The sequence below is a fragment of the Oncorhynchus tshawytscha genome, linkage group LG08 (genome assembly GCF_018296145.1).
Source record: "Oncorhynchus tshawytscha isolate Ot180627B linkage group LG08, Otsh_v2.0, whole genome shotgun sequence".
NCBI lineage: Eukaryota > Metazoa > Chordata > Actinopteri > Salmoniformes > Salmonidae > Oncorhynchus > Oncorhynchus tshawytscha.
The window spans coordinates 36,705,689-36,731,481 of NC_056436.1; the positions used below are offsets into that span (position 1 = coordinate 36,705,689).

Consider the following 25,793-nt stretch of genomic DNA (forward strand, 5'->3'; position numbering starts at 1 on the left):
TTAGTTGAAGCAGTACGAGTTAATCTAGTGGCCTGGCTCTAACAGTTTGTCCACTCATATACTCATTTCATATTTGGACTTCAACTCCTCTTTGGGTTGTACAGTAAAGTAAATCATTACCTGTTCACAAAAAAAAAAAAAAAAATGTATCCAGAATAAGTACAGTATAAGTTAAAAAATATATATTTTTAACAGACTATATAAAGTTGAGTTAGCCAAGCAGAGGCATGAATACGGTGTTCACCGATCAGCCACCTTAACTTCAGCTCCAGCCATTGGACATCTCCTGTAAATCTGCTTTGATTGACAGGCAGTAATTCCCATCCCTCCCAGACTATTGGCTCAGACTCCATGGGGGTGTGGCTCCATCAGTTAAGACCACAGTAAACATTTCAGTTTGTTAAAAAAGTGAAGATATGACACATTTGTAACATTAATACTCTAGACTCCCCCTACCCCACTCATACATGTATACAAGGCTCACTTATAGCATTCAGAAAGAGAGTAAAGTTCACCGCAGACATTCATGCATAGCCGTAGTGACCACACAGAGGCAGAGAACTTTAAGGCGGAGAGCAGGTGTGCTTGTATACAGCCACAAAAAAAGGCTAATGGCAAAGACATTAAATGCACTTCTAAAGCACAAACAAGTAATACTGACATGTGATAACTGTTGGCTTCCATCCCAAAACAAGTTGCTACTATAAAGAGAAGAGTAAACAGAGGGGGACTGACTCGGGCAGCCCTGCAAGGCTATATGGTCCCCCATAGATTTAAGCCTTATTCACACTGCAGACCTTAGAGCTGCAATGTTACTTTTTGGGCGACCCAACCAAATTCACATTCATTCTCATTGATCAATGCTTTTGTCACTTCTAGGTTAGACGACTGCAATGCTCTACTTTTCGGCTACCCGGATAAAGCACTAAATAAACTTCAGTTAGTGCTAAACACGACTGCTAGAATCTTGACCAAAAAATGTGATCATATTACTCCAGTGTTAGCCTCTCTACACTGGCTTCCTGTTAAGGCTAGGGATGATTAAGGTTTTACTACTAACCTACAAAGCATTACATGGGCTTGCTCCTTCCCATCTTTCCGATTTGGTCCTGCCGTACATACCTACACGTACGCTACGGTCACAAGCCTCCTTACTGTCCCTAGAATTTCTAAGCAAACAGCTGGAGGCAGGGCTTTCTCCTATAGAGCTCCATTTGTATGGAATGGTCTGCCTACCCATGTGAGAGACTCGGTCTCAACCTTTAAGTCTTTACTGAAGACTCATCTCTTCAGTGGGTCATATGATTGAGTGTAGTCTGGCCCAGGAGTGTGAAGGTGAACGGAAAGGCACTGGCGCAACGAACCGCCCATGCGGTCTCTGCCTGGCCAGTTCCCCTCTTTCCACTGGGATTCTCTGCCTCTAACCCTATTACAGGGGCTGAGTCACTGGTGCTCTTCCATGCCATCCCTAGGAGGGGTGCGTCACTTGAGTGGGTTGAGTCACTGACGTGATCTTCCTGTCTGGGTTTGTGCCGAGGGGGAGATCTTCATGGGCTTTACTCGGCCTTGTCTCTGGATAGTAAGTTGGGGGTTGTGCTCTGGCAAAGTGGGTGGGGTTATATCCTGCCTGTTTTGCCCCGTCCGGGTGTATCGTCAGATGGGGCCAGTGTCTCCCGGCCCCTCCTGTCTCAGCCTCCAGTATTTATGCTGCAATAGTTTGTGTCGGGGGGCTAGGGTCTGCTATATCTGGAGTATTTCTCCTGTCTGACCAAATCAGATGAATGGGTGTTCAGACAGCAGTCATTGCTGACAGGGCTACACTAGTTGTCATTAACGACGGGGGTGTGGTGTAAGCTGATTGGTGTCGGTGCTCCCTATCACTTATGTAGTTAGCTAAGGTACCAATGCCTGGCATAGACATTTCCCGGTTGCTTTAAATGTTCAAAATCAGAGTTAATTAAGAAACACTTTTAAAGCCCCAAAAGGATGAGATGACCAAACTTTCAAAACGAGTGCTATTTTGGCTAGCCACAGCAATCAATCAACTAGCTAGCAGTTTCTCTCTAGCACACCCAATCGTTTGTAAACAATTAACAAAAGCTAGGTAGCTACCACATGTTCTTGTCAAACTGTCAACAGAGAGGCTATCAAGCAACAACATAAGCCAAATAACAGTAAAAACTATTTGAGGGAAAATAAATCAGATTTGACTGTTCAGACAAGTCACACGGCTAGAAATTAGATTTGTATCCGATTTCAAACCACCTACGGAGGTACCTGTAGGCATATATAGAGGTACTGGAGTTGGGGTCCGTGGTGATCCTGTTATGAGGACACAGTGACGGGGTTGAGGGAATCGTTCCTGCTGAAGAACTTGGTGAAGGCCTCTTCTAGTACAGTGGCCATCCTGCTTTGGTCCACCTGTAAGGACAATCAATCACATTACATATAGAGGGAGCCCACACAGAAGAGTCAAGAGCTGGGGGGGTAGAATATATTATGTACATCGTTCTCCAGAGCTATTAGGTACATAGTGAGAGAATCTATCAAATAAAAAAAGACAGCCCTATCTTTAGAGTAGAGGGCAGGAGCTGCAATCTGACATGTGCACACACTGCCTGTGATTGTGTGTGTTTATAGTGGTCAAGCAGAGCTAGAGCGGGATGCTCATCATGGACACTAATCCACTCTCACTGCCTCTCCTCTGCCATATACAACACTTACACTGCTCTGCCACAGAACACCTACACACACTTACCTCGCTGATAAAGCCCAGTTGGACCAGCTCAACAGCCAGTTCCTTTACATTCTCATCTGGAACAGAAACCATAGGGTCAGTGTTAGCATACATACACGTTTGTTCCTACGCAATCTTAAGTGAAATATTAAATGTGATAGAAACCCAACAGACTTAATGGACTTTTGTCTGATTTAACCTCCCCATCTCTATGATAGGAGCAGCTTAAGTATTGATGGGAGGTATGATGTGGGAAGACAGGTAGTTAAGGACTATGCGTGGGAGAGAGTATACGTTTCTGTACGCGCAGGCAAATCTCTGAGTGTGTTTCTGTATTCATTTGTATGCCCTGCAGGGTGTGTCAGTGCCCAAGCCCTCCCCAGAGATGGAGCAGCTGCCAGCAACAGCCACACACGCCTGACATTCTCAACACACAACACTAGACACGCCTGTCATGTGTGTGTGTGTGGGAGGGGCAGGGTCATTCGAACACACCCTCCTGGCTATGGGAAGACTCATGTTCAACGTAGATGCCCAACTTAGACCTGTATTCCCTATGGGGTACAATATAATACTGTGTTTGTACCGTCTAAGGATCCCTCATATGGCCTTTTGTGCATTGTCCCCCTCCACCCAATTCCACCTCATCTGCACTCCAGATCCACTGGTATCTCACATACAAGGCGCGCACACATGCACACAAACTGTCTGATCATGCCAGCGATGAGTGCAATGGGAGCAGCCCCAACGACGTGGATGAGGTTGGGGTTACCGTACACTAGGGCAGGGCCAGTGTCTGGAGTTCAAGACAAAACACACCCAGACTGGCTTCGTGGCCAAAGTCCTGCCATTCCCAGACAACATCCACAACAAGCTGGGTCAGACAAGAGCTGATAGGGTTACAACTCAAATCCCTTCCCTTGTGAAACCTGACAATGTTAAAAGGAATGCTGTGTGACTATGTTATCTTACCCAAACACCTGTCTATAACAGTTTGAGACTGGCTGCATAGTTTGATCGAGACTTGTGGTCCGTCTGGCCTGTGCACCTGTGTTCCATTCGTCATTAGGAGAGGACAGTCCAGTAAGACTAGATCCTATTGTCCCCCTTGGAAGCAGTATAGTGGCTGCGTATTGTAGTGTTATTTTTATAGAAATCCTAATGGTCCAAGTGCGGTCTAATAAAATCACACTGGGTTAGCAAATAGCATAGATCCCAGTATGCAATCAGTATCTCTTTAACTGAACATACGCTTTGATCTCCTGCCTGCCCAGCTCAATGACATGTCTTTTTGTTTCTGTTGTTCTTACTGGGTAACAAGTCACAGCTTAAGTGTCTGTTCAGTTTGTCCTCCAGCTTCAACAGTAGTGTCAGCTGTGGAGGGAGGAGGAGGAGATGGTTACACATTGAGACTGGCCTCGAGAACATGCTCGTCGACATCATCTAACTTTTAGTCAGTGAACTGAAAACAATGAGATTAAAGCTACTTACATGATGTTTTGCACCCTCCTCCACTGGCTCAATATTACACTGCATCTGAACAACCTGCAGAAGGTGAGAAATGTAGGTGTTCAGAAAGGTGTCCAACAAATAAAATATTGCTATTGTGAAGTAATTGATGGGATAGATACACTCTTCCCGATTTCGACTCTCCCTCACCTTGCGTGTCTCCAGTTCCGAAGGTTCTGGGGTAGGGGATTTTACAGAGGGGGCGACAATGGGGGATTTGACAGGGGATTGCTGGGGCTGCTGGCGAGAGGGCAGACCGAACGCTGTCAGGGGGTAGATACCGTTCCTGTTAGGGAGGGAGGGAAGAAGAGTTACATTCATTTCATGATGGCACTGGTAAATTATACACATGTTATTAAGGCTAAAGTGTAGACCCACGATGGTCAAAAGATTACATCAAAACTCTGGGAGCAAATCTTGAGAGTTTGCAGGTATTCTCATACATTGTTCCACACAGATTTCTACTTCAACAAAAAGTATGAACAGGGGAAGGGCTGGAGAAACACCTTATATTTCAGATGTTGGCAAAGCACAATAATAGTCAAATGCTAAATACTGCCACCCCAGATATTGTTTTACAAGATGCTTCTCTAATAAAGTAGTAACTAGAAAGAAGTCTGAGCCATCTGATTCAGCTACACCCTCTAGTGGTGGAAATATGTCATAGGCTGGACAGCTTCCTGGTCCTGTTCAGTAGCTGATGGAGAGTTCCTTACCTCACATCCTCCAGGAACTTATCCAGCTCCAGGGCAGGAAACTGAGACAGCCTGATGAGAGAAAAACAGGATCAGCACAGGACTCTGAAGAATATATCCTGTTCTAAAGCGTACTCAGCTGAAGATAGAGGCACCAACAGTTTAACTTACTTGAGCTGCACGCCCTCCTTTATCTCAGCGATGATGAGGTTGGGGTCCATGTTCTTCGTGATCTCCTCTAAGGCATTCTCAGGGATCATATCTGATAGAGGTATGGAGAAGATACTCAAGCTGGTGGCTGACAATGACCCCTCTGGGGTTCAAATGTTTGCATGTGACAATGAGTGAGAGTGTGTTTGTTTGCACGTGAAGACTCAATCTGGTGGCGAAGTGTTTGTGTGCGAGAGACACTCACGCTGGTGGCTGACGATGCAGTGTGCAGCTAGCAGCTTCAACAGGGGCACCTCAAACAGAGCCTGGTGGAATAGCAGCTCTCTGGCTGTAGGCCTCTTAAACATGTCAGCCTCCAGACACTTCTGAATAAACTCCTGCAGGGCGCACACACACACACACACCAACAATATTACCCCCCCCATTATAGTACACACACAACCATAATATTACACACACTCTTACCCTCTGCAGTGGGTCTTCCAGTGACTGTATGGCATTGTTGATGGCCTCCTGAGAGACGTAGGAAGATTCTCCATTCCCCTGGATCTCCAACACTGCCATCTATACAACAGACACAATGATATCACCACCATCCACCCAACACAAGCCTCAGCGCAGCAGAGATCAGATAAACCCGATACGGAGATGACGTCACAAGTTCTGACACACGGAGATGACGTCAATTTTAAATGCATTTCGACTTTAGAGTGCCAGCTCACCTCCAGGGCACACATCCCAAAGGAATAGATATCCACTGCAGTAGTGACATCTGCAACAGCTACAGGGGTCAGGGAGAAGATCGAGAGAAGAGATGTGAGGCAATGGTTTTAGTGAAAGACATTTCCTGAGAAGATCCTATATTTGACCTATCCATGTCATTCAGAGCCTTTACCTCCATATTCAGGAGCGAAGAAGTGCAGGTTCTTCTGTTCCTCTCTGCAGGTCTTCACATGATTGTTGATGGTGTCTGGAGCCACTGGGGGACAACAAACACTGGATTAGTCAGTCTGTTTGGCTGTGGTTAGACAGGTAGCCCAATTCTGATCTTTTGACCAATCTCATCCGATCTTTCCACATTATATATTTTTTCCCTCCAGAGCTGATCTGATTGGTCAAAAGACCAATGAGTGAAAAAAAGATCAGAATTGGGCTGCCTGTAAACGCAGCCTTATAATCTTATAACCTGGAGCTAAACCTATACAGGGCTGGTGTGGTGCTGTTCAGGACTGGAGCACTACCTGATCCTATCTTGATGAGTCCATTGTGCTGGATGAAGATTGTGTCACAGGTCAGGTTCCCGTGGATGATGGCCGGCTCACAGGAGTGGAGGTAACTAACAGAGGCTCATCGGAGACCATAGGAGTTAGTCAACCCCACAGTTGTTTTTGTCCGTCATAGTAAACCAGGTTTGTGTTCCTTAAGGCACCTCAACAAAATGCTTGTTCTTATTAGTTCAGTTGAGGTAGTACATCCATGTTTCACACAATGACAAAACATTTTCTCCTGTTTCGTGCCTACCGCACATGACCCCGATGACCTGTTTTTATTAAATATGGGGCCCTGTTATTAGTGTTGCAGCTATCACAGAGTTGGTCTGTAAGAGTGAGAGAAACTGACCTGAGCGCTGAGAGGATCTGGGTGCACCATCTCTTCCAGGCCTAAACAAACAAATGATATATTCTGTTACATGTAGAGTAATGAAAGTCTTATCTGCAAAGCTAAACATCCTTTGATGTGCTACTGTGTTATCGGTGACATGGTGGGCAGGGCAAATTGTATTATGATATTTGCACCTTTTCATTCATGGTCTTGTGGTTCTTCTTAGTCTTCTTCAGAAACTGCTTCAGACTTCCTGAGGACATGTACTCTGTGATGAAAATCACCTGAGGTGAAGACCGCAACTTATCAGTTAGGAAGAAGAATCATTGAAATGTGTTACATTGTTCCACCATTTCACTGACTCCTCACATTTAGTCTTGACTATAGCAACCAGACCATGTGATAGAAACAAGGAAAGTCTTCCCTCTCATAGACGAGTCAGAACTCACCCTGGCACGGTTGATGTCATTGATGTCAGCCCAGTACTTGTGAAACTTGACAATGTTGAGATGCTCCAGCTGAATCAAGTTGTCAAACACAGACTTCACCTTCTCCTGTTCAAAGAGGAATAGAGACAACATGGGGACAGCATTTAACTAAACAGTCTCCATAGAGATGGGATCAACTGTTATAACTCCACTAGACAAGGACAGATAGACAAGGGGGCGATGTTGGTGAAGCAGCCAGACATACTTTACCTCCTGCAGCTTGAAGTTTTTCCTCTCAGAGAACATGACCTCGTTCCAGACCACTTCCACCCCCTCCTCCGTGTCCATGGCCAGGTAGGCAGCGTCTATCCCTGGGACGTTCCGCTGGTTCACCTGGGGGGAGAAAACAGAGGCAAGAAACATGGTTCACACTTTTGCAACAAGTTCATGGACAGTCCAATGTGTCTCCGTCTCACCTCCTCTCTGCGTTTCTGCCAGCGGCCGCAAGGGCTCTCCTCCAGGATCTCAGACTCGTCTTCGCTCTCATCCTCATCCTCGGTGGGGGTAGGGGGCCCCGACACAGTTGTGGACACGGACGCAGGTCCCTGGCCACTGGGTGCCACTGGCTCTGCCTTGGCCTCCAGAGCCTGGCCGGGTTTACCGTCTTCCTCTGACATCACGATAATACCGGTCTATGCAGCAGATTGTGCCTCTCTGGGGTTCAAAGGCCTTTCTCTCTCCCACTTCTGGAACTGTGGCAGCCGCACCCCCTTCCACTCACACACCCCAAGGACTATGATGCACTATTGGCAAAAGAGACACCATTATTATTTCTCTCCGAGTTGGAGCACACTGACAACTCATAGTTATCAATACTTTCTGTACTATGAAATGAGACAGTTTTTCTTATGAAAAAAATCTATTTTGCTAGGTCGGGACTGGCTACGTCACTTCAAGTCTATAGTTGCCAGTGAGGATTGCAAAGACAAAGTATCTGCCATAAATTAGCATAACTGTAGAAAAGTAGCTTAGGCCTACTTACGCGGTGGACTGACATTGTACAGTAGCTGGCATTGTTAGTTGTTTCACTTGTAACGTTAGGTAACTAACTTTAGAAGCTAACTAGCTAGCTAACGATATTTAGCTAACCAAATGTGCACCGCTCTATTCCAAACGTAGGGCATCAAAGTTAGATAACTACCTAGAACTGGCTAGCTAATTGACCAACTTTCACTTCGACAACGTTAAACAAAGTCATGTGGTCACAGCTAGCTAACAGCATTTTCCAGGTAACATACTGTGAAGTTACACATTCAGAAAATATGTCTAGCGCGAACTCCGATAAGAACCAGTTAGCTAGCTAGCTAACGTTATCAGCTAGCCTAGTAAGATAACTTAATCAACTGTTTGATTCAGAAATTATCTAGCTACAGTAACGTTAGCTAGCGTAACTCTTAACTAATAAACTAGTCAGCAATACCCCCCCTTTTGTTACCCAGTTATGCGCTATATTGCTAACAAACACGGTAAAGTTAAGCTACTTACTTGGAAAAAAGTAACATGTGTTGCTTGTAAATCCCCTCGCAGTGCGTAAATTAGCTACTAGTAGTCGCTAGCTAGAAATGACAAGGACGCCATTCAGCATTTCAGAAGTTCTTCAATAGAATGAGGGGATTCGATTATCAGGCCCGGGTCGCCCCGGCTAGAACCACATGAAATGAGATTGCTTAATTTTGCAGCCGGGCTGCAGCCGGGTTACAAGTGTAAACGTAGCAACTTTATATCAAAACACACACTGATTTCTCTTACCCGCATGATGACTTGTCTTCATTTTCTACGGATACATTTGGAAATGTAGACCTTATAGTTTAAAATAAATAAAACACATCAATACTTGACATCGCAATATTTCACATGCCCATTTGACGAATGTCAACATTCTTCATTCCTCAATTGACATGTGAATGATTTAGACATTTTGTTTTCAAGTATATGCATAAATAAGTATTATAATAGTAAAATAAAATATATTCATTCGATTCAGAGAAGTGACCCAAGTGGTTCAATATGGATAGACTGGCTACGGCCTCCAGATATGGGATGACGTAGTGACCGTAGTGGGAGAGGCAGCGGTTCCTCTGACCAGACCACATCGTCGACAGTCGTCACGACACAGAAAGCAGCTCGAAGACCCTAAAATACTCGATATTACAAACTCACATGGATGCATATGAACGTGTATATCGGCTAACTTTGGTAAATTAGACTCGCCTGGCCATTGCCTAAAGGCTACACACAACCATAGCCTATGAATTCGGGAACTATCGCTGCGTGGAAGTCTAACATTTTATGGAGGCTTGGAGACGTAGGGGAGCGAGGAGCAGAAGGGGGTAAACTGAAGATCGACACACCAAACTGGGAACATTGGACACATTCTGCTGGCTACGAGTGACCCACACGCACGGGACGGGGTGGAAACATGGCGGCGAATGTCAATTTAACATCTGGGATGGGAGAAATTATTCAACTGAACGTCGGTGGGACAAGGTATTACAGCGTTTAAATAGCCCCACAGTATCGAACTGTCAAATGTGCGCTCATGGAGGACGGTATTGACAGACTCGACATGTTGCAATGGTCGTTTCTTTTTAGGTCGGCAACGACATGCTGTAGCAGACGAGAACATGGCATTGGAGCTGCGATAAAATGCACGAAAAGCACGCAACACAAGTGCTCGTATTGTCAAGGCGTGTTTACATCGTATCAACATCACTTGGTGTTCCGCAGCGAATGGCCATGTTCTGTCACATAGGATATAGGCTCATATAGTTAACTATGGCTATGTCTGGAGAATGTGTAGTAGATTGCCTGTATTATTGACTGTGTTCCAAGTAGCCACAGACTCGAGGGTAGACGTAACATAGTAAACTTAAATCCGGCACACTCCAATTAGTATGATATGTTACGTGTCCTATGGTATGTATTAATTTGTGCATGTCCATCATCCATTTCGTATGTTATGTTTTACAATTGGTATGATATGTTACAAGTTGCAGTTGCATTGTGTCCATGAGGAGAAATCGAACACAACCTTGAGACCAGACTGCAGTAGCATTACCCAATCATGATACATGCATCTCACAGTAAACACTTTCCATAATGTATTAAGTGTGTATGTAACATGACTCCACCTTGGACATAGGTCTTCGGAGGAATACATGAAAACCCATGAGAATTCATGACCATTTGTATGTATTATTGTACAGTACAATCCATTGCATCATGTGTTATATCCTTGGTCTGATCTAAGGTATATCCTCTCCTCCCTCTCAGGTTCAGCACCTCTAGACAGACTCTCATGTGGATCCCAGACTCTTTCTTCTCAAGGTGGGGTCTACATCCCTCTGTACTTGTTCTCTGCACATGTCTGCTAAGATGTGATCTGGCGTCAGCTCTGGAAAGGTCACCTAGTTCACTTCAAGGTTGATCTCCCAAGGATTCAATCTTGACAATGTATCAAAAAACAGTGTTAGGATTAGTCTGGCCCACATTTGACATAAAGCCAGAATGAAAGCTGAGAGGAGCTTGTTATGGGCTAACTAGAATATGAGGTTATGTGTGTGTGTGTGTGTGTATGTGTGTTTCAGTTTGCTGAGTGGGAGAATATCAACTCTACGTGATGAAACTGGAGCCGTGAGTACATTCTTCTATGCGACAGGCAAACATATTATTCGGGGGGGGTGGCGTCTGGTGAGAGCGTTGGCCACACGTTTCACAAATACTCTCTCGTGTACTCTCGCACAGTGATGTTAAACTGTAACATAATGATATTTATGTGTTACGTTTCGAAATGTGCCTCTTGTCCTCCAGATATTTATTGACAGGGATCCGACAGCCTTTGCGTCCATTTTGAATTTTCTTCGAACCAAAGAGTTAGACTTGCGGTAAGAACACCTGACCCTCTCCACACACAGGATCAGTATCCTTTAAATATTAGCAGAAGCATATTGGTCCAGGTTATAATGTCTTAGAATGGATGTTCTCTTCTCTTCATAGGGGGGTAAACATTAACATTCTCCGCCATGAGGCTGAGTTTTATGGGATTACACCGTTAGGTATGACCTCTTTGCACTAGCCTGAGTAGTTACTGTGCTTCTAACATGGTATTACATTGTTATTTAACCATCACTTAATAGTTTGACCGTGTCAACTTCCCAAGTAGTTTTCAGTACACAATCTACTGCATAATACCAAGCAACTGTGTAAATCACATTGCATGCTGTCAAATGCTGATTTAGTGGCTTATATATCAAGTTTCTACAGTGTTTTGGACTTTTTCCTCTTGTGTTGCGGTGGCTGTCTTCAGTGAGGAGGTTGCTGCTGTGTGAGGAGATAGAACGTTCGTCCTGTGGCAGTGTTCTGTTCCATGGATACCTTCCCCCTCCAGGTACTGTGTTCCCACAACTCCTCCTACCTGGAAGTCTGTCCTCTGGCACAGGTAAACTACAGGACATCATTGTATTCTCCCTCCATCTATCATATCCCTCTATCTCTCTGTCTGCTTACAAGGGAAAGGTAAGCGCTCTAGTGACGCTCTTTCTAGTGTTCGTTTTGGTCTTTGAACTTTTGGTCTTTTTGACGTTCATAAAACGTGTCCGTCGTGTAGAATTATAGTTGTTATTTTCTTAGTTTGTTGGTTGATCGCTTGACGAATGTGTTTCTCCCACAGCTCTCCCAGCCCGTAAGTTCAGCTCCACCCCTGCAGCCTCGGGCCCTGCCCCTGAGGATCGGCCTGGTCCTATCGGAGCAGAGGGGGGGTTCCCCCATTCCTGTCCCCCTCACCCCTCACTCCCCGGACCCCCTGGAGCCGAGGGACCACACAGACTGGGTGAGCAGGAGGGCAGGGTAAAAAAAATAACAAGGGTTGGCGCGAGGATGTTTGTGTAATGAGGCGTGGAGCAGGGGCTGTGGTGGTCTACTCCCCAGTCTCCTCAGAACACCGTGTGCCTGTTTAACGACCAATCTGAGTAATCCTCAGTCCTACCGCTGGTCAGGAGATGGCGTTTGTGTAGCTGCGTTACAGCTGGAGCTAACATGACCTGACGTCGGGTAAAAAGCACCAAAGTTAAAAGTTCACACTTCAATTCGTTCTGGGCTGTGTGTGTTAGACTCAGAGCTGGTTTGAGCTGGGGTTCACTGTACTACGCACATACTTAGAACACAGCCGAATGATCCTATTCGTAATATTGACGATCAAATGTCATTTTGTTGACACCCTCACCCAAATACGTTGTGCATGGTCGTGTACAGACATTTTGTAATAACGTTGCATTTGTAAGCACTTCAGCGCGATCATGATAATGTACAGAGCATGCTCAGTATACAGTAAAAAGTAGCTAACAATTTGGGTAGGTGGAAATAATACAACTATCAACCATTGCGTACAGCACTGTGTGTGTTTCCCGGTTGTAAGGTAAAATGTTATGTTTCCAGGTTATTAGGTAAAGTGCCTTGTTATGTGTCCAGGTGCTGTGGTGGACCCTAGGAAGGTGCTGATTGTAGCTGGACATCATAACTGGATCGTAGTGGCTTATGCACACTTTGTCATCTGCTACAGGTAACACTGGCATTTGTAGTCGGATTCATCGACTCCGAGTTGATATTATTTATAGATTGTGCAGATTGTACATACATCTTGAGTGTGTGTGTGTGTATTAACGTGTATGTTTTCTTCAGGATAAAAGAGTCGTCGGGGTGGCAACAGGTGTTTTCTAGCCCCTATCTGGACTGGTCCATCGAGAGAGTCGCCCTTAACGCCAAGGTTACACTGCCAGGACTGCGCATCACTGAATCACAATGTATTGTCCGAAAGGTGCTTTATCAATCAAGTTTATTGTTGTACAGGTGGTGGGTGGTCCCCATGGTGATAAGGACAAGATGGTGGCAGCTGCCTCCAATAGCAACATCATCCTCTGGAGCATCCAAGATGGAGGGAGTGGCAACGAGATCGGTAGGTGTGTGTGTGTTTTGGGAAAGCGTGAGGCGTTTGATTGTTTCTCTCTCCTCTCGCTCTCTCTAGGTGTGTTTAGTCTGGGTGTACCCGTAGATCATCTGTTCTTCATTGGGAACCAGCTGGTGGCCACAAGTCACACTGGGAAGGTGGGAGTCTGGAACGCTGTCACACAGCACTGGCAGGTAGGATTACATAGGGTGTGTGTGTGTCTGGATGGAAGGATAGAGGGGGAGGGAGAGAGATGGGAACAGGGCTTAGAGAAGAAGAACGTGTTTGCCGTGAACATAATTTTGTGCCTTTTTTGATGGCAGTGGTGTAAAGTACTACTTAAGCAGTTTTTGGGGGTATCTGTGCTTTACTATTTATATTTTTGCCAACTTTTACTTCACTGCATTCCAATAATGTACTTTTTGCTCCGTACATTTTCCCTGACACCCAAACGTTCTCGTTACATTTTCACAGGAAAATGGTCCCATTCACACTACTGCCTCTGATCTGGAAGACTCATTAAACACAAATGCTTCGTTTGTAAATGATGTCTGAGTGTTGGAGTGTGCCCCTGGCTATCTGTCAATCAAAATAAAATTACTTTTGATACTTAAGTATATTTAAAACCAAATACTTTTAGACTTTTACTCAAGCAGTATGTTTACTGGGTGACTTTCACTTGAGTCATTCTCTATTAAGGTATCTTTTACTTTTACTCAAGTATGACAACTGAGTACTTTCCCCACCACTGTTTGATGCACAGCAGTAGCCATGAACATCAGAGAAAAGAATCGTAGTGTTGTGTGAGCCCTGCATGACGTTGGCCGCCCGGTACACACACAGAGAGGGAGAGGTTTCATTTGCACCCTTTCTTTTCTCTCCTCTCCATCAGGTACAGGATGTAGTTCCCATCACCAGCTGTGACACGGCTGGCTCCTTTCTGCTGCTGGGCTGCAACAACGGATCCATCTACTACATAGGTACACACACGCTTAATTCAGGAAGTGGAATTCAAGTTGAGTTTTTTTGTTTACTTCCTTCGTTGACTGAAATGGAATTGACCCGAAGCCTTCTTGGTTCTCTCTCTCAGACATGCAGAAGTTTCCTCTGAGGATGAAGGATAATGATCTGTTGGTGACAGAGCTGTACCACGACCCGTCTAATGACGCCATCACTGCCCTCAGTGTCTACCTCACACCCAAGACCAGTGAGTCCACACACACACACACACACGCGCGCTCATGAACACACGCTCTCGAACACATACCTGCGTATACATGCATGCGCGCACACACACGCGCAAATCATGTATTTCCATCTTCATTGGGTTTCAGCCTTTCTGAACAATTATCTTTTGTGGAATCTTATCTCTCTATTTTTCTCTCGAGGTGTGAGTGGTAACTGGATAGAGATAGCGTATGGAACCAGTTCTGGAGCAGTCCGGGTCATAGTTCAACACCCTGAGACAGTAGGCTCTGGACCTCAGCTCTTCCAAACTTTTACTGTCCACCGCTCCCCTGTCACTAAGATCATGCTCTCGGAGAAACACCTGGTCTCAGGTAAGAAGGGGAGGAGGGGGTTTTGGGACAGGTTTGAGTGTTGTGTAATCAGGATAAGAAAATAACAGGTATGCTAATGATTTCTATGTCTAAATATCTGTATTTTAATGGCTGTGCTTCATATACAGTACCAGTCAAACGTTTGGACACATCTACTCATCCAAGGGCTTTTCTTTATTTTTACTATTTTCTAAATTGTAGAATAATAGTGAAGACATCAAAACTATGAAATAACATATGGAATCATGTAGTAACCAACAAAAGTGTTAAACAAAACAAAATATATTTTATATGTGAGATTCTTCAAAGTTGCTACCCTTTGCCTTGATGCCAGCTGTGCACACGCTTGGCATTCTCTCAACCAGCTTCACGAGGAATGCTTTTCCAACAGTCTTGAAGGAGTTCCCACATCTGCTGAGCACTTTTTGGCTGCTTTTCCTTCACTCTGCGGTCCAACTCTTCCCAAACCATCTCATTGGGTTGAGGTCAGGTGATTGTGGAGGCCAGATCATCTGAAGCAGCACTCATCAATCTCATTCTTGGTCAAATAGTCCTTACAGAGCCTGGAGGTGTGTTGGGTCATTGTTCTGTTGAAAAACAAATGATAGTCCCACTAAGCGCAAACCAGATGGCAGGGTGTATTGCTGCAGAATGGTAGCCATGCTTGTTAAGTGCCTTGAATTCTAAATTGAACTCCATGCTTCACTGTGGGAACCACACATGCGAAGATCATCTGTTCACCTACTCTGTGTCTCACAAAGACACGGCGGTTGGAACCAAAAATCTCAAATTTGGACTCATTAGGCCAAATGACAGATTTCCACTGGTGTAATGTTCATTGCTCGTGTTTCTTGGCCCACTCAAGTCTCTTCTTATTATTGGTGTCCTTTAGTAGTGGTTTCTTTGCAGCAATTTGACCATGAAGGCCTGATTCACGCAGTCCCCTCTGAACAGTTGATGTTGAGATATCTGTTACTTGATGTCTGTGAAGCATTTATTTAGGATGCAATTTCTGAGGCTGGGAACTCTAACTCCTCTGCAGCAGAGGTAACTCTGGGTCTTCCTGTCCTGTGGCGGTCTTCATGAGAGCCAGTTTCATCATAGCGCTTGATGGTTTTTGCGACTGCACTTGACTGACCTTCGTGTCTTAAAGTAATTATGCACTGTTGTTTCTCTTTGCTTATTTGAGCTGTTCTTGCCATAATATGGACTTAGCCCTATTTGGTAAAAGACTATCTTCTGTTTACCACCCCTACCTTGTCACAACACAACTGATTGGCTCAAACGCATTAAGAAGGAAAGAAATTCACAAATTAACTTTTAACAAGGCACACCTGTTAATGGAAATCCATTCCAGGTGACTACCTGATGAAGCTGGTTGAGAGAATGCCAAGACTGTGCAAAGCTGTCATCAAGGCAAAGGGTGGCTACTTTGAAGAATCTCAAATATATAATATATTTTGATTTGCTTAACACTTTTATTTTGTTGGTTACTACATGATTCCATATGTGTTATTTCATAGTTTTGATATCTTCACTATTATTGTAGAAAATAGTATACATACATAAAAGCCCTGGAATGAGTACTGTAGGTGTGTCCAAACTTTTGACTGGTACTGTACATTGTGTGTCTCCGTCTGTCTGTCTGTCTGTCTGTGCGTGTCCTTTAGTGTGTGCGGACAACAACCACGTGCGGACGTGGACAGTGACGCGGTTCCGAGGCATGATTTCCACGCAGCCTGGCTCCACCCCCCTGGCCTCCTTTAAGATCCTCTCATTGGAGGAGACTGAGAGCCACGGCAGCTACTCATCAGGCAACGACATCGGTGAGAGAGGGAGGGAGGGATGGGTAGAGGGTTGGGGAGAGCGGGGAAAGGAGAAAGGGACATACAGTTGAAGTCGGAAGGCTGAAGTCATTAACTCGTTTTTCAACCACTCCACAAATGTCTTGTTAACAAACTATAGTTTTGGCAAGTTGGTTAGGACATCTACTTTGTGCATGACACAAGTAATTTTTCCAACAATTATTTACAGACAGATTATTTCACTTATAATTCACTGTATCACAATTCCATTTGGTCAGTAATGTACATGCACTAAGTTGACTGTGCCTTTAAACAGCTTGGAAAATTCCAGAAAATGATGTCATGGCTTTAGAAGCTTCTGAAAGGCTAATTGACATCATTTGAGTCAATTGGAGGTGTACCTGTGGATGTATTTCAAGGCCTACCTTCAAACTCAGTGCCTCTTTGCTTGACATCATGGGAAAATCAAAAGAAATCAGCCAAGACCTCAGAAAAAAAATTGTTGACCCCCACAAGTCTGATTCATCCTTGGGAGCAATTTCCAAACGCCTGAAGGTACCACGTTTATCTGTACAAACAATAGTACGCAAGTATAAACACAATGGGATCACGCAGCCGTCATATCGCTCAGGAAGGAGACGTGTTCTGTCTCTTAGAGATGAACATACTTTGGTGTGAAAAGTGCAAATCAATCCCAGAACAACAGCAAAGGACCTTGTGAAGATGTTGGAGGAAACAGGTACAGAAGTATCTATATCCACAGTAAAAGGAGTCCTATATCGACATAACCTGAAAGGCCGCTCAGCAAGGAAGAAGCCACTGTTCCAAAACCTACAGACTACAGTTTGCAACTGCATGGGGACAAAGATCATACTTTTTGGAGAAATGTCCTCTGGTCTGATGAAACAAAAACAGAACTGTTTGGCCATAATGACCATCGTTATGTTTGGAGGAAAAAGGGGGAGGCTTGCAAGCTGAAGAACACCATCCCAACCGTGAAGCACGGGGGTGGCAGCACCATGTTGTGGGGGTGCTTTGCTGCAGGAGGGACTGGTGCACTTCATAAAATAGATGGCATCATGAGGTAGGAAAAGGATGTGTATATATTGAAGCAACATCTCAAGACATCAGTCAGGAAGTTAAAGCTTGGTCGCAAATGGGTCTTCCAACTGGACAATGACCCCAAGCATACTTCCAAAGTTGTGGCAAAATGGCTTAAGGACAACTAAGTCAAGGTATTGGAGTGGCCATCACAAAGCCCTGACCTCAATCCTAAAGAAAATGTGTGGGCAGGACTCAAAAAGCGTGTGTGAGCAAAAAGGCCTAGAAACCTGACTCAGTTACACCAACTCTGTCAGGAGGAATGGGCCAAAATTCACCCAACTTATTGTGGGAAGCTTGTGGAAGACTACCCAACATGTTTGACCCAAGTTAAACAATTTAAAGGCAATGCTACCAAATACTAATTGGGTGTATGTAAACTTCTGACCCATTGGGAATGTGATGAAAGAAGTAAAAGCTGAAAAATTATTTTCTACTATTATTCTGACATTTCACATTCTTAAAATAAAGTGGTGATCCTAAATGTCAGGAATTGTGAAAAACTGAGTGTAAATGTATTTGGCTAAGGTGTATGTAAACTTCAACAGTAGATATGGTAAATGGAAGGGATGGGTAACATTTGTTTTTATCTAGAAAGGGTCTAGAGCAGGGGTGTCAAACATAAAACCCACGGGTGAATTAAGTAAAAATAAAGAATACCCCAAAAATGTTGTTGGGGGGAAAAACAAACACGATATACTTTAAAATCACTCAAACTAAATCCAAACTATGTAGAAATGATAATGGATCTACCTTCATACAGTTTCTTGATTGTTTCCAGCTCACTAATAGTCACCCAAATGAAAACTGGACAGGCAGGGAGCAATGAAAATTCCCAAAACGGTGGATCGAGGACAATTTCCTTCAAATTTTGACGGCAAGGAAATACAACCAATTTTCAGTGCGGCCCCCACAAAATTAGTTTGACACCCCTAGTCTGAAGCCTAGTGTTTGTGTGGGTCTAAAATCCCAGTAAGACTGGCATCATCTCCTTCAATGAAGGGCTTTTTCACATTTCTGAGCTGAACCGATGTGAGCCAAACCAAGCTGTACTGAGCCGGCCTGCTTATGCTTCCCCCATAGTTGCTGAAACCGTGCTGAAAAGGACAATGTGAAAAGAAAATATCTGAGCCAACACAGTTGGGTAGTTTCATGTTTGGCATGATAGTGTGAAAAGGTCCTAGCAGTTGTTCTAGAGCCCACTCTAACCAGTGTGGTCTGGCTTCCCCTCAGGTCCGTTTGGGGAGAGAGATGACCAGCAGGTGTTCATTCAGAAGGTCATCCCTGTCACCAACAAGCTGTTTGTTCGCCTCTCCTCCACTGGGAAAAGGTGCTGCGCATCAGTTATTCTCACACAACATCTACCCAAATCAAATTGTATTTGTCACATGCGCCGAATACAACGCTTACTTACGAGCCCTTAACCAACAATGCAGAGGTTTTTTTTAAAGTAAGAAACATTTGCAAAATAAAAAATAGTAAACACAAGTAATAATAATTAGGCTATATACAATGGGTACCGGTACCGAATCAATGAAGGGCACTGATTAGTCGAGGTAATATGTAAATTTGTTTAGGGGTAAAGTGACTATGCATTGATAATAAACAGAGAGTAGCAGCAGATCATGTGAAGGAATATGAGTGTGTTTGTGTGTTGGAGTGTAGTGTGTGTGTGTGTGTGTGTGTGTGGTTAGAGTCCGGTGAGTGTACATCGAACCTGTGCAAACATAAATAATAATAAAACAAGGGGGTCAATGTAAATAGTCCAGGGAGACAGTTTCCTAACTGATCAGCAGTCTTATAGCGTGGGGGTGGAAGCTGTTACGGAGTCTTTTGGTCTCCGTCTTGGCGCTCCGGTACCGCTTGCCGTGTGGTAGCCGAGAGAACAGTCTATGGCCTGACTTGGGTGGCTGTAGTCATTGACAATTTGTAAGACCTTCCTCTGATACTGCCTGGTATAGAGGTCCAGGATGGCAGGAAGCTCTGCCCCAGTGATGTACTGGGCTGTACGCACTACCCTCTGTAGCGCCTTGCGGTCGGATCCCGAGCAGTTTACAAGTGGTGATGCAACCAGTCAGGATGCTCTTTTTCATTTTTTTATTTAACTAGGCAAGTCAGTTAAGAACAAATTCTTATTTACAATGACGGCCAAACGCACCACTAACCTGGACGATGCTGGGCCAATTGTGCGCCGCCCTATGGGACTCCCAATCACGGCCGGTTGTGATACAGCCTGGAATCTAACCAGGGTCTGTAGTGACGCCTCTAGCATTGAGATCCAGTCCCTTAGACCGCTGCGCCACTCGGGGGCCCACTCTACAGCTGCACTATTTTCAGCCTCCTGAGGGGGAATAGGTGTTCTCGTGCCCTCTTCACGACTGTCTTGGTGTGTTTGGACCATGATAGGTTCTTAGTGATGTGGACAGCGAGGAACCTGAAGCTCTCGCCCTGCTCCACTACAGCCCCGTCGATGTGAATGGGTGTGTGCTCGGTCCTCCTTTTCCTGTAGTCCACAATCAGCTCCTTTGTCTTGCTCACGTTGAGGGAGAGGTTGTTGTCCTGGTAACACACTGCCAGGTCTCTGACCTCCTCCCTGTAGATGGTCTCATCGTCGTCTGTGATGAACTTTGAGGGCACTATAGTGTTAAACACTGAGTTGTAGTGAATGAACAGAATTCTCACACAGGTGTTCCTATTGTCCAGGTGGGAAAGGGCAGTGTGGAGTGCAATACAGATTGCGTCATCTGTGGATCTGTTGGGGTGGTATGCGAATTGGAGGGGATCATGGGTTTCTGGGATGATGGTGTTGATGTGAGCCAGCCTTTCAAAGCACTTCATGGCAACAAGTGTGAGTGCTACGGGTCGGTAGTCATTTAGACAGGTTACCTTGGCGTTCTTGGGCACAGGGACTATGGTGGTCTGCTTGAAACATGTAGGTATACAGACTGGGTCAGGGTGAGGTTGAAAATGTCAGTGAAGACACTTGCCAGCTGGTCAGCTCATGCTCTGAGTACGTGTCCTGGTAATCCGTCTGGCCCTGTGACCTGTGAATGTTGACCTGTTGAAAGGTCTTACTCACATGGGCTACGGAGAGTATGATCACATCATTATGTTATAGCCTTGTCTGATAAACATGGTCCTTATAGCACTTTCATCCAGCTCACAGTAACCACACTTAAATTCATCAAATATGGGCATACAACCTTTTAACTGAAGTGCTGCTAGCACTATGCTCAAACACACTGAACTACCAGAACTGTGGTTGCCCTGTTCTAGTCTGAATGCAGTCCGTTCCGGTCTGATGTGGTCTGTCCTGGTTGTCCCTGCTAGGATCTGTGAGGTGGCGGCAGTGGATGGGACCACCATCTCGTGTTTCACAGTGAGGGAGTGCGAGGGTTCTAGCAGGATGGGTTCTAGACCAAGGAGGTACCTCTTTACTGGGCATGGCAACGGCAGCATTCAGATGTGGGACCTCACCACCGCTATGGACACCGCCAACAAGGGAGAGGAGAAGAAGACTGACGGTGAGGAGTGATAATACATTGTTTGTATAGGAACAGATGCTTCCGAGGGCATTGCACATATCCATGGCTTGTATAGTGTCATTTTGACACTTTGTCTTCACATTTAGTTTGACACTGATAAATTATAATGTGTTTGATTGACAGAGGTGGGCGGACCAACAGAGGAGGAGCTGCTGCAGCTATTGGACCAGTGTGACCTCAGCACCTCCCGCTGTGCCACGCCCAACATCAGCCCCGCCCCTTCGGTGCTGCAGCACAGCCGCCTCCGAGAGTCCTGCTCCAGGTCAGTTACACACCGTAGTCCGTTTCTGACTCTTCATGTTGTCAACGTTTGTCTATATACTTGTCTTTTTCATGGCATCTATATCTATTTATCTGATCCCCATTCTCTTTCTGTGTGTCCCAGCCTCCAGCTGCAGGCCCAGGAGCCCATCCCAGAGACGGCCACCTATGGAGCCCTGCGACCCTACAGAGAGAGCCCCCTGCTGGCCCACGCCCGCCGCACAGAGTCCTTCCACAGCTACAGAGACTTCCAGAACTTCTCCCTGGGGACAGGTCTGCTGGAGAGCCCCGGACAGGCTCCAGGACAGGGGGCAGGCCTAGGTACAGAGGCCCGAACCCGGTCACTATGCGAGGCTGGGGGAGAGGAGGGCGAGCGGAGGGGCTCGGCCATGGAGCTCTGGGCTAGCCGAAGCGCTAACGCCGCTAATGCTGATGTCATTGCTAATGCTTCCGTGGTCACAGGTGGCGCCACTGCCGAAGAGGGCGTTTTCATATCGCCACGGCAACCCCCCGACAGTCCTGGAGGAGACGCTTGGCGAAGGGTCCAATTGGAAGAGGAGGGGGCGGGGTTAGGATCAGTGGCGGAGGCTAGGTCTGAGGTGAGAAGGAAGGGAGGGTTTGAGGGGGTAGTATTTCTGGGCAGAAAGAGAGCACCTCCAGTCCCCCAGCTTACCTCGCTCCCCTCGGTGGGGTCTGAGGGGGGAGGCAGTGACTCCTCCTCCACTGCCTCCCCCTCCCCCACACAGCTGGCTTCCATTTCCCCCCGGCACAGGAAGTGCAGTGAGCCGGCCAATCAGGACAGCAGCCTGTGAGTTACGGACAGCTCTGACGCCGACACGCCCCTGGTGTCAGTCAGTCAACAGCTCTAGGGAGAAGTTACTCCCCTATCCACTGATCTAGGACCAGCCTACCCTCCCCAAATTCTAACCTTAACCATTAGGAGTAAAACACACTAAACTGACCTTAGATCAATGTTTGGGAGCAACTTCATCTCACAGGCAATATTCTAGACTACCACAGTATGCATCTCAAAAGAAAGCCCGTCATTCTCAATCAAGAGAAGAAACTTGACGCCTGCTGGAAGTCGCTAACTAGCCTAAGGGTGATCTTCTAGTTCCGAGTATGACTTTAACCCTTCGGATCTCTCCATCATGGCAGTAAATCTGGTAGCTGCACAAGTGGTTCTCCATCAATGTTTGTTCCAATAGTCCTCTCATGATATCAGTAGGACTTTGTGTTAGAGGCATATACTGTAGTTTATCGACTATTAACACAAAGTGCTAGATGTGTTTATTTCCCCCTCGTCGTCACTTTCACACACACTTATAGTTTTGGGTGCACAGGTTGTGAACCTCCACACAACACACAGTCGTGCTGTTCAACCAGCCAGTAGGCGTGCGTGTCGTGTTTTAGACCTGCCTGAATTCTACGCTACACAGTAAATCTTCTTATTTCTCTCTTCTTTTTTTTTTGTCGAAAACAGACCGACATCTCATGCTGAAGGTCCAAGTGACTTTGCGTGGCATTCTATGTTATTTTAAATGTAAGGAATCATGCTTAGTGCCTTTTTTTTAACACTAGCCATAGTTTAAACATCCACCTGTCCTTTCAGTGATGCAGAGAGGAAGTAGACCAAAGGTTGAATGGAGGATATCTGTCTATAGTCTATGCAGTGTGTTGTTCTCACTGCCCAGTGACGTCACAGGTTGGACAGCTGCTATTATCGTCATTCCTGTCACCCAACAGTAGCTTTCAGATGGAGGGCGAGGAGAGAGAGTTGTCAGTGGGGCCCATCCTCCCTCCGCCCCATCACTAGACGAGACCTGGGTCAAATACGTACAACTTGAGGTGCACTTAATTTAGCTTGTCCAGTGGAATAGTCCCACCAAACTAAATCAAGTGCACCCATTGTCTCTGAAAGTACAGTATTTGACCCAGGTCTGTCTTATACCCAGCTGGTAAGTAAAAGATGGAATGAGACCAAGCTGAGGGTTCAACATGTACAAAGATGTAAATCTCAATAATATGCAATCTGATTATATATGGAGAATATATCTACATAATCAAATCAATATAATATGTAACCATGCTGATGCATTTAAATGTGTGTAGAATGTGTGTCTACATATTTGCTGTTGTTTGTGACATCTGTCTTCTCATATAAGCTATTCATATTAATAGTATTGTATCGTACCTAAATTGCATTTGCACTCGCACTACGACGACTAAGTGATGAAGTAACACTTTATATTGGTTGAGATAACATTCAGCCCGTTGAGGAATAATGCCTATCCCTCTATATCTCTGCGTGTCTAAGGCCTGGATTCATCCTGATCCGTGTCAGATCCGCCTGATTGAGCCGACACGGTAAGCAGCATTTACCGTGAATGCGAACGCGGCAACATTGCCTTTAAAAAGGTGCATAGCTGGCCCGAAAATGGCCGATCGGATTAAATCTAGGCCCAAGCTATATCTCTTCTCTGGCTGTGTTTTACACTTTCACCTCAGACGGATACTAAAAAGGAATAGATCTATTGATGCCGCTCGTTATAACATTTTGGATAACATGTATGTCCCAACGCATTATTATGTCGCTATGTATTAGTGCTCGCTCGTCTACTTGGTATGATACTAGCCTATTACGCACGTGTTGGCACTGAATTGCCATTGTCGTTGAGCTGGCTAGACGTATAGGATGTAGGATGACGTCTTGGGGCTCTATTCAATCTGTATCGCTGAAGTGCTGCAGATTGCGCGATAGAAATGTAAAAGGTCCTTTTCCGATTGAGCCGACATGTGCAGCGTTTACCGTGAGCGCAGTCTCCGCTAACGCGGGAACATTGCCTTTTAAATTTCAATCGCGCTGTATAACTGAACTCCCGCATAGGATTGAATAGAGCCCTATAGACTGACACAGGACCTGTTTTTCTAACTCTAGTTCAGCTTGGGTTTATCTGACAAGCAGTAGTCACACAAACCTGGTAGCCGTGCATTGTAACATTGGGTGTAATAGGGTTGCGGGGCATGCAGGCTTTTGCTCCATCCAAGCACTACTCAAAAGTCTTCGGCTGTAGTCTCTTATCATGGGATCAACGTGTCTTATGTCTCTCTCTCTCTCTGGGGGTGACAGTGCAAGGAGGGAGCACCAGGTTAGTGTGGATACTCTTGTCAAAGTGTGTGTGTCTGTCCGAAGCAGCGCTGGGCTCTCAGCAGTGTAACCTTCCTTTTAGAAAAGTTAGCAACTTTGTGAGCTGAAAATGGTGTTTGATAGCTGTGTGATTTATGAGCGTAATAAAGTGGTGTTGCTGCTTCTGAATGTGTGAGCTGCCAAGGGCCACACTGTCTGCTACAATCACTCTGTTTTTACTTTAGAAAACTTTTATTTTTTTTTAAATTTCTTTTAACTTTGACAATAGCTGTGAACGTGGCTGTGAACGTGCAGCTACTATGCCCTTGTCAAAATGGTGTCCTTGAGTTGGGACACAGTCGTAACTGCCAGTTTGGTGTGTCCCTTTTTAAAAGACAAAAACAAAAACTGACGGCTACAATACCGTCCCCATAGGTGTGTGTGTGTGTGTGTGTGTGTGTGAAAGCATTTCCAGTTATAGCAGCAAAGGGGGACCTACTCCATATTAATGCCCATGTGTTTGACGAGCAGGTGTCCACATACTTTTGGTTGTGCCCGTGATGTGATTTGGTGGACACGGAGGACCTAATACTAGTTGAATGGCAGGCCATAGTTACGCAGCTCCATCCCTACCACTTGGTAGGTGGGTCTGGGTGTCCTTGGTAAGGTACTACAATGTGAATCCACTAGAGGGCACTGTGGATGTGTGTAAAATCAAGTTACAGGTTAACGCTGGTTGACGCTGAATAAATCAATGAATATATACTGACTACACATATGGGGTCTTCATACAGTTTAGTGTGGCTTTAACATTGGTTAGGAGTGCCACACCCTGTTTATGACAAAAGCATGCTGTTTATCTGTTGCTAATGATGACTTTTTCAGTGTAATGGATCACATCGACCTTTCATAGGAATTGTGTTAAACAGCGTTGAGATGAAACAGGTACTTGTGTGTGTGTGTTCTGTCACTCTAGCTGCTGTGTCTGTCCTCTCTCTGACGTCTCCTCATGTCTGTACTGATGGGAGTAAAACACAATAACCCAGTGTGTCAGCTTGTCTCTTTGTCTTTGTCCTCAAACACCAAGCACAACTGGGACACGCCATCACACTTGTTTCATGCCTCACTCCAGTCTTTTTGGTTGTATGTGTATATTATGAAGTGTGTGGATGTGCCACCCTCTGGTCTTTGTTCCAGCCAACAACCGCAGCATATCACAATAAGTCAAATATCCCTTTATTTCCCAAGTACA

At 45.3% G+C, this 25,793-nt stretch overlaps 2 protein-coding genes across 4 annotated transcripts; one reads left to right on the forward strand and one right to left on the reverse strand.

Annotated features, from left to right (window-relative positions):
- Positions 1–1,227: 1,227 nt before the first annotated feature.
- Positions 1,228–8,841, reverse strand: LOC112256523 (nuclear receptor-binding protein). The gene is made up of 18 exons (XM_024429834.2): positions 8,688–8,841; positions 7,619–7,945; positions 7,413–7,535; positions 7,164–7,268; positions 6,909–6,998; positions 6,733–6,773; positions 6,354–6,448; positions 6,008–6,091; positions 5,835–5,893; positions 5,578–5,676; positions 5,357–5,489; positions 5,113–5,203; positions 4,963–5,013; positions 4,397–4,532; positions 4,229–4,282; positions 4,048–4,111; positions 2,759–2,814; positions 1,228–2,421 (listed from the first exon to the last, which is right to left on the reverse strand). Exons 2-18 carry the CDS (start codon positions 7,817–7,819, stop codon positions 2,326–2,328), a joined length of 1,578 nt encoding a protein of 525 aa, XP_024285602.1. The 5' UTR covers positions 7,820–7,945; positions 8,688–8,841; the 3' UTR covers positions 1,228–2,325.
- Positions 8,842–9,243: 402 nt separating this feature from the next.
- On the forward strand, positions 9,244–25,591 carry LOC112256522 (BTB/POZ domain-containing protein KCTD3). 3 transcript variants are annotated; one of them, XM_024429832.2, is made up of 19 exons: positions 9,244–9,689; positions 10,476–10,529; positions 10,790–10,835; positions 11,013–11,086; positions 11,199–11,257; positions 11,509–11,640; positions 11,872–12,030; positions 12,669–12,759; positions 12,879–12,963; positions 13,047–13,152; positions 13,222–13,337; positions 14,036–14,123; positions 14,234–14,350; positions 14,532–14,702; positions 16,373–16,528; positions 18,842–18,938; positions 20,939–21,132; positions 21,277–21,415; positions 21,539–25,591. In XM_024429832.2, the coding sequence occupies exons 1-19, from the start codon at positions 9,622–9,624 to the stop codon at positions 22,224–22,226; spliced, it is 2,640 nt and encodes an 879-aa protein (XP_024285600.1). In that variant the 5' UTR covers positions 9,244–9,621; the 3' UTR covers positions 22,227–25,591. The 3 variants fall into 3 exon arrangements, with proteins under 3 accessions (XP_024285600.1, XP_024285598.1, XP_024285599.1); XM_024429830.2 differs by having other exon boundaries at positions 13,047–13,337; XM_024429831.2 differs by having other exon boundaries at positions 9,245–9,689; positions 11,509–11,589; positions 13,047–13,337.
- Positions 25,592–25,793: the final 202 nt, after the last annotated feature.

What these genes read in the sequence shown, in the direction of transcription:
- LOC112256523 (XM_024429834.2), bottom strand. Translation starts at nt 7,819, where the DNA reads ATGTCAGAGGAAGACGGTAAACCCGGCCAGGCTCTGGAGGCCAAGGCA. An exon ending in TTGGGATGTGTGCCCTGGAG is followed by an intron (nt 5,677 to 5,834) that starts GTGAGCTGGCAC and finishes TCTGTTGTATAG; the next exon opens with ATGGCAGTGTTGGAGATCCA. An exon ending in CTGCATCGTCAGCCACCAGC is followed by an intron (nt 5,204 to 5,356) that starts GTGAGTGTCTCT and finishes TACCTCTATCAG; the next exon opens with ATATGATCCCTGAGAATGCC.
- LOC112256522 (XM_024429830.2), top strand. Translation starts at nt 9,622, where the DNA reads ATGGCGGCGAATGTCAATTTAACATCTGGGATGGGAGAAATTATTCAA. An exon ending in CTCTCCTCCACTGGGAAAAG is followed by an intron (nt 18,939 to 20,938) that starts GTGCTGCGCATC and finishes TGTCCCTGCTAG; the next exon opens with GATCTGTGAGGTGGCGGCAG. An exon ending in CTCCGAGAGTCCTGCTCCAG is followed by an intron (nt 21,416 to 21,538) that starts GTCAGTTACACA and finishes TGTGTGTCCCAG; the next exon opens with CCTCCAGCTGCAGGCCCAGG.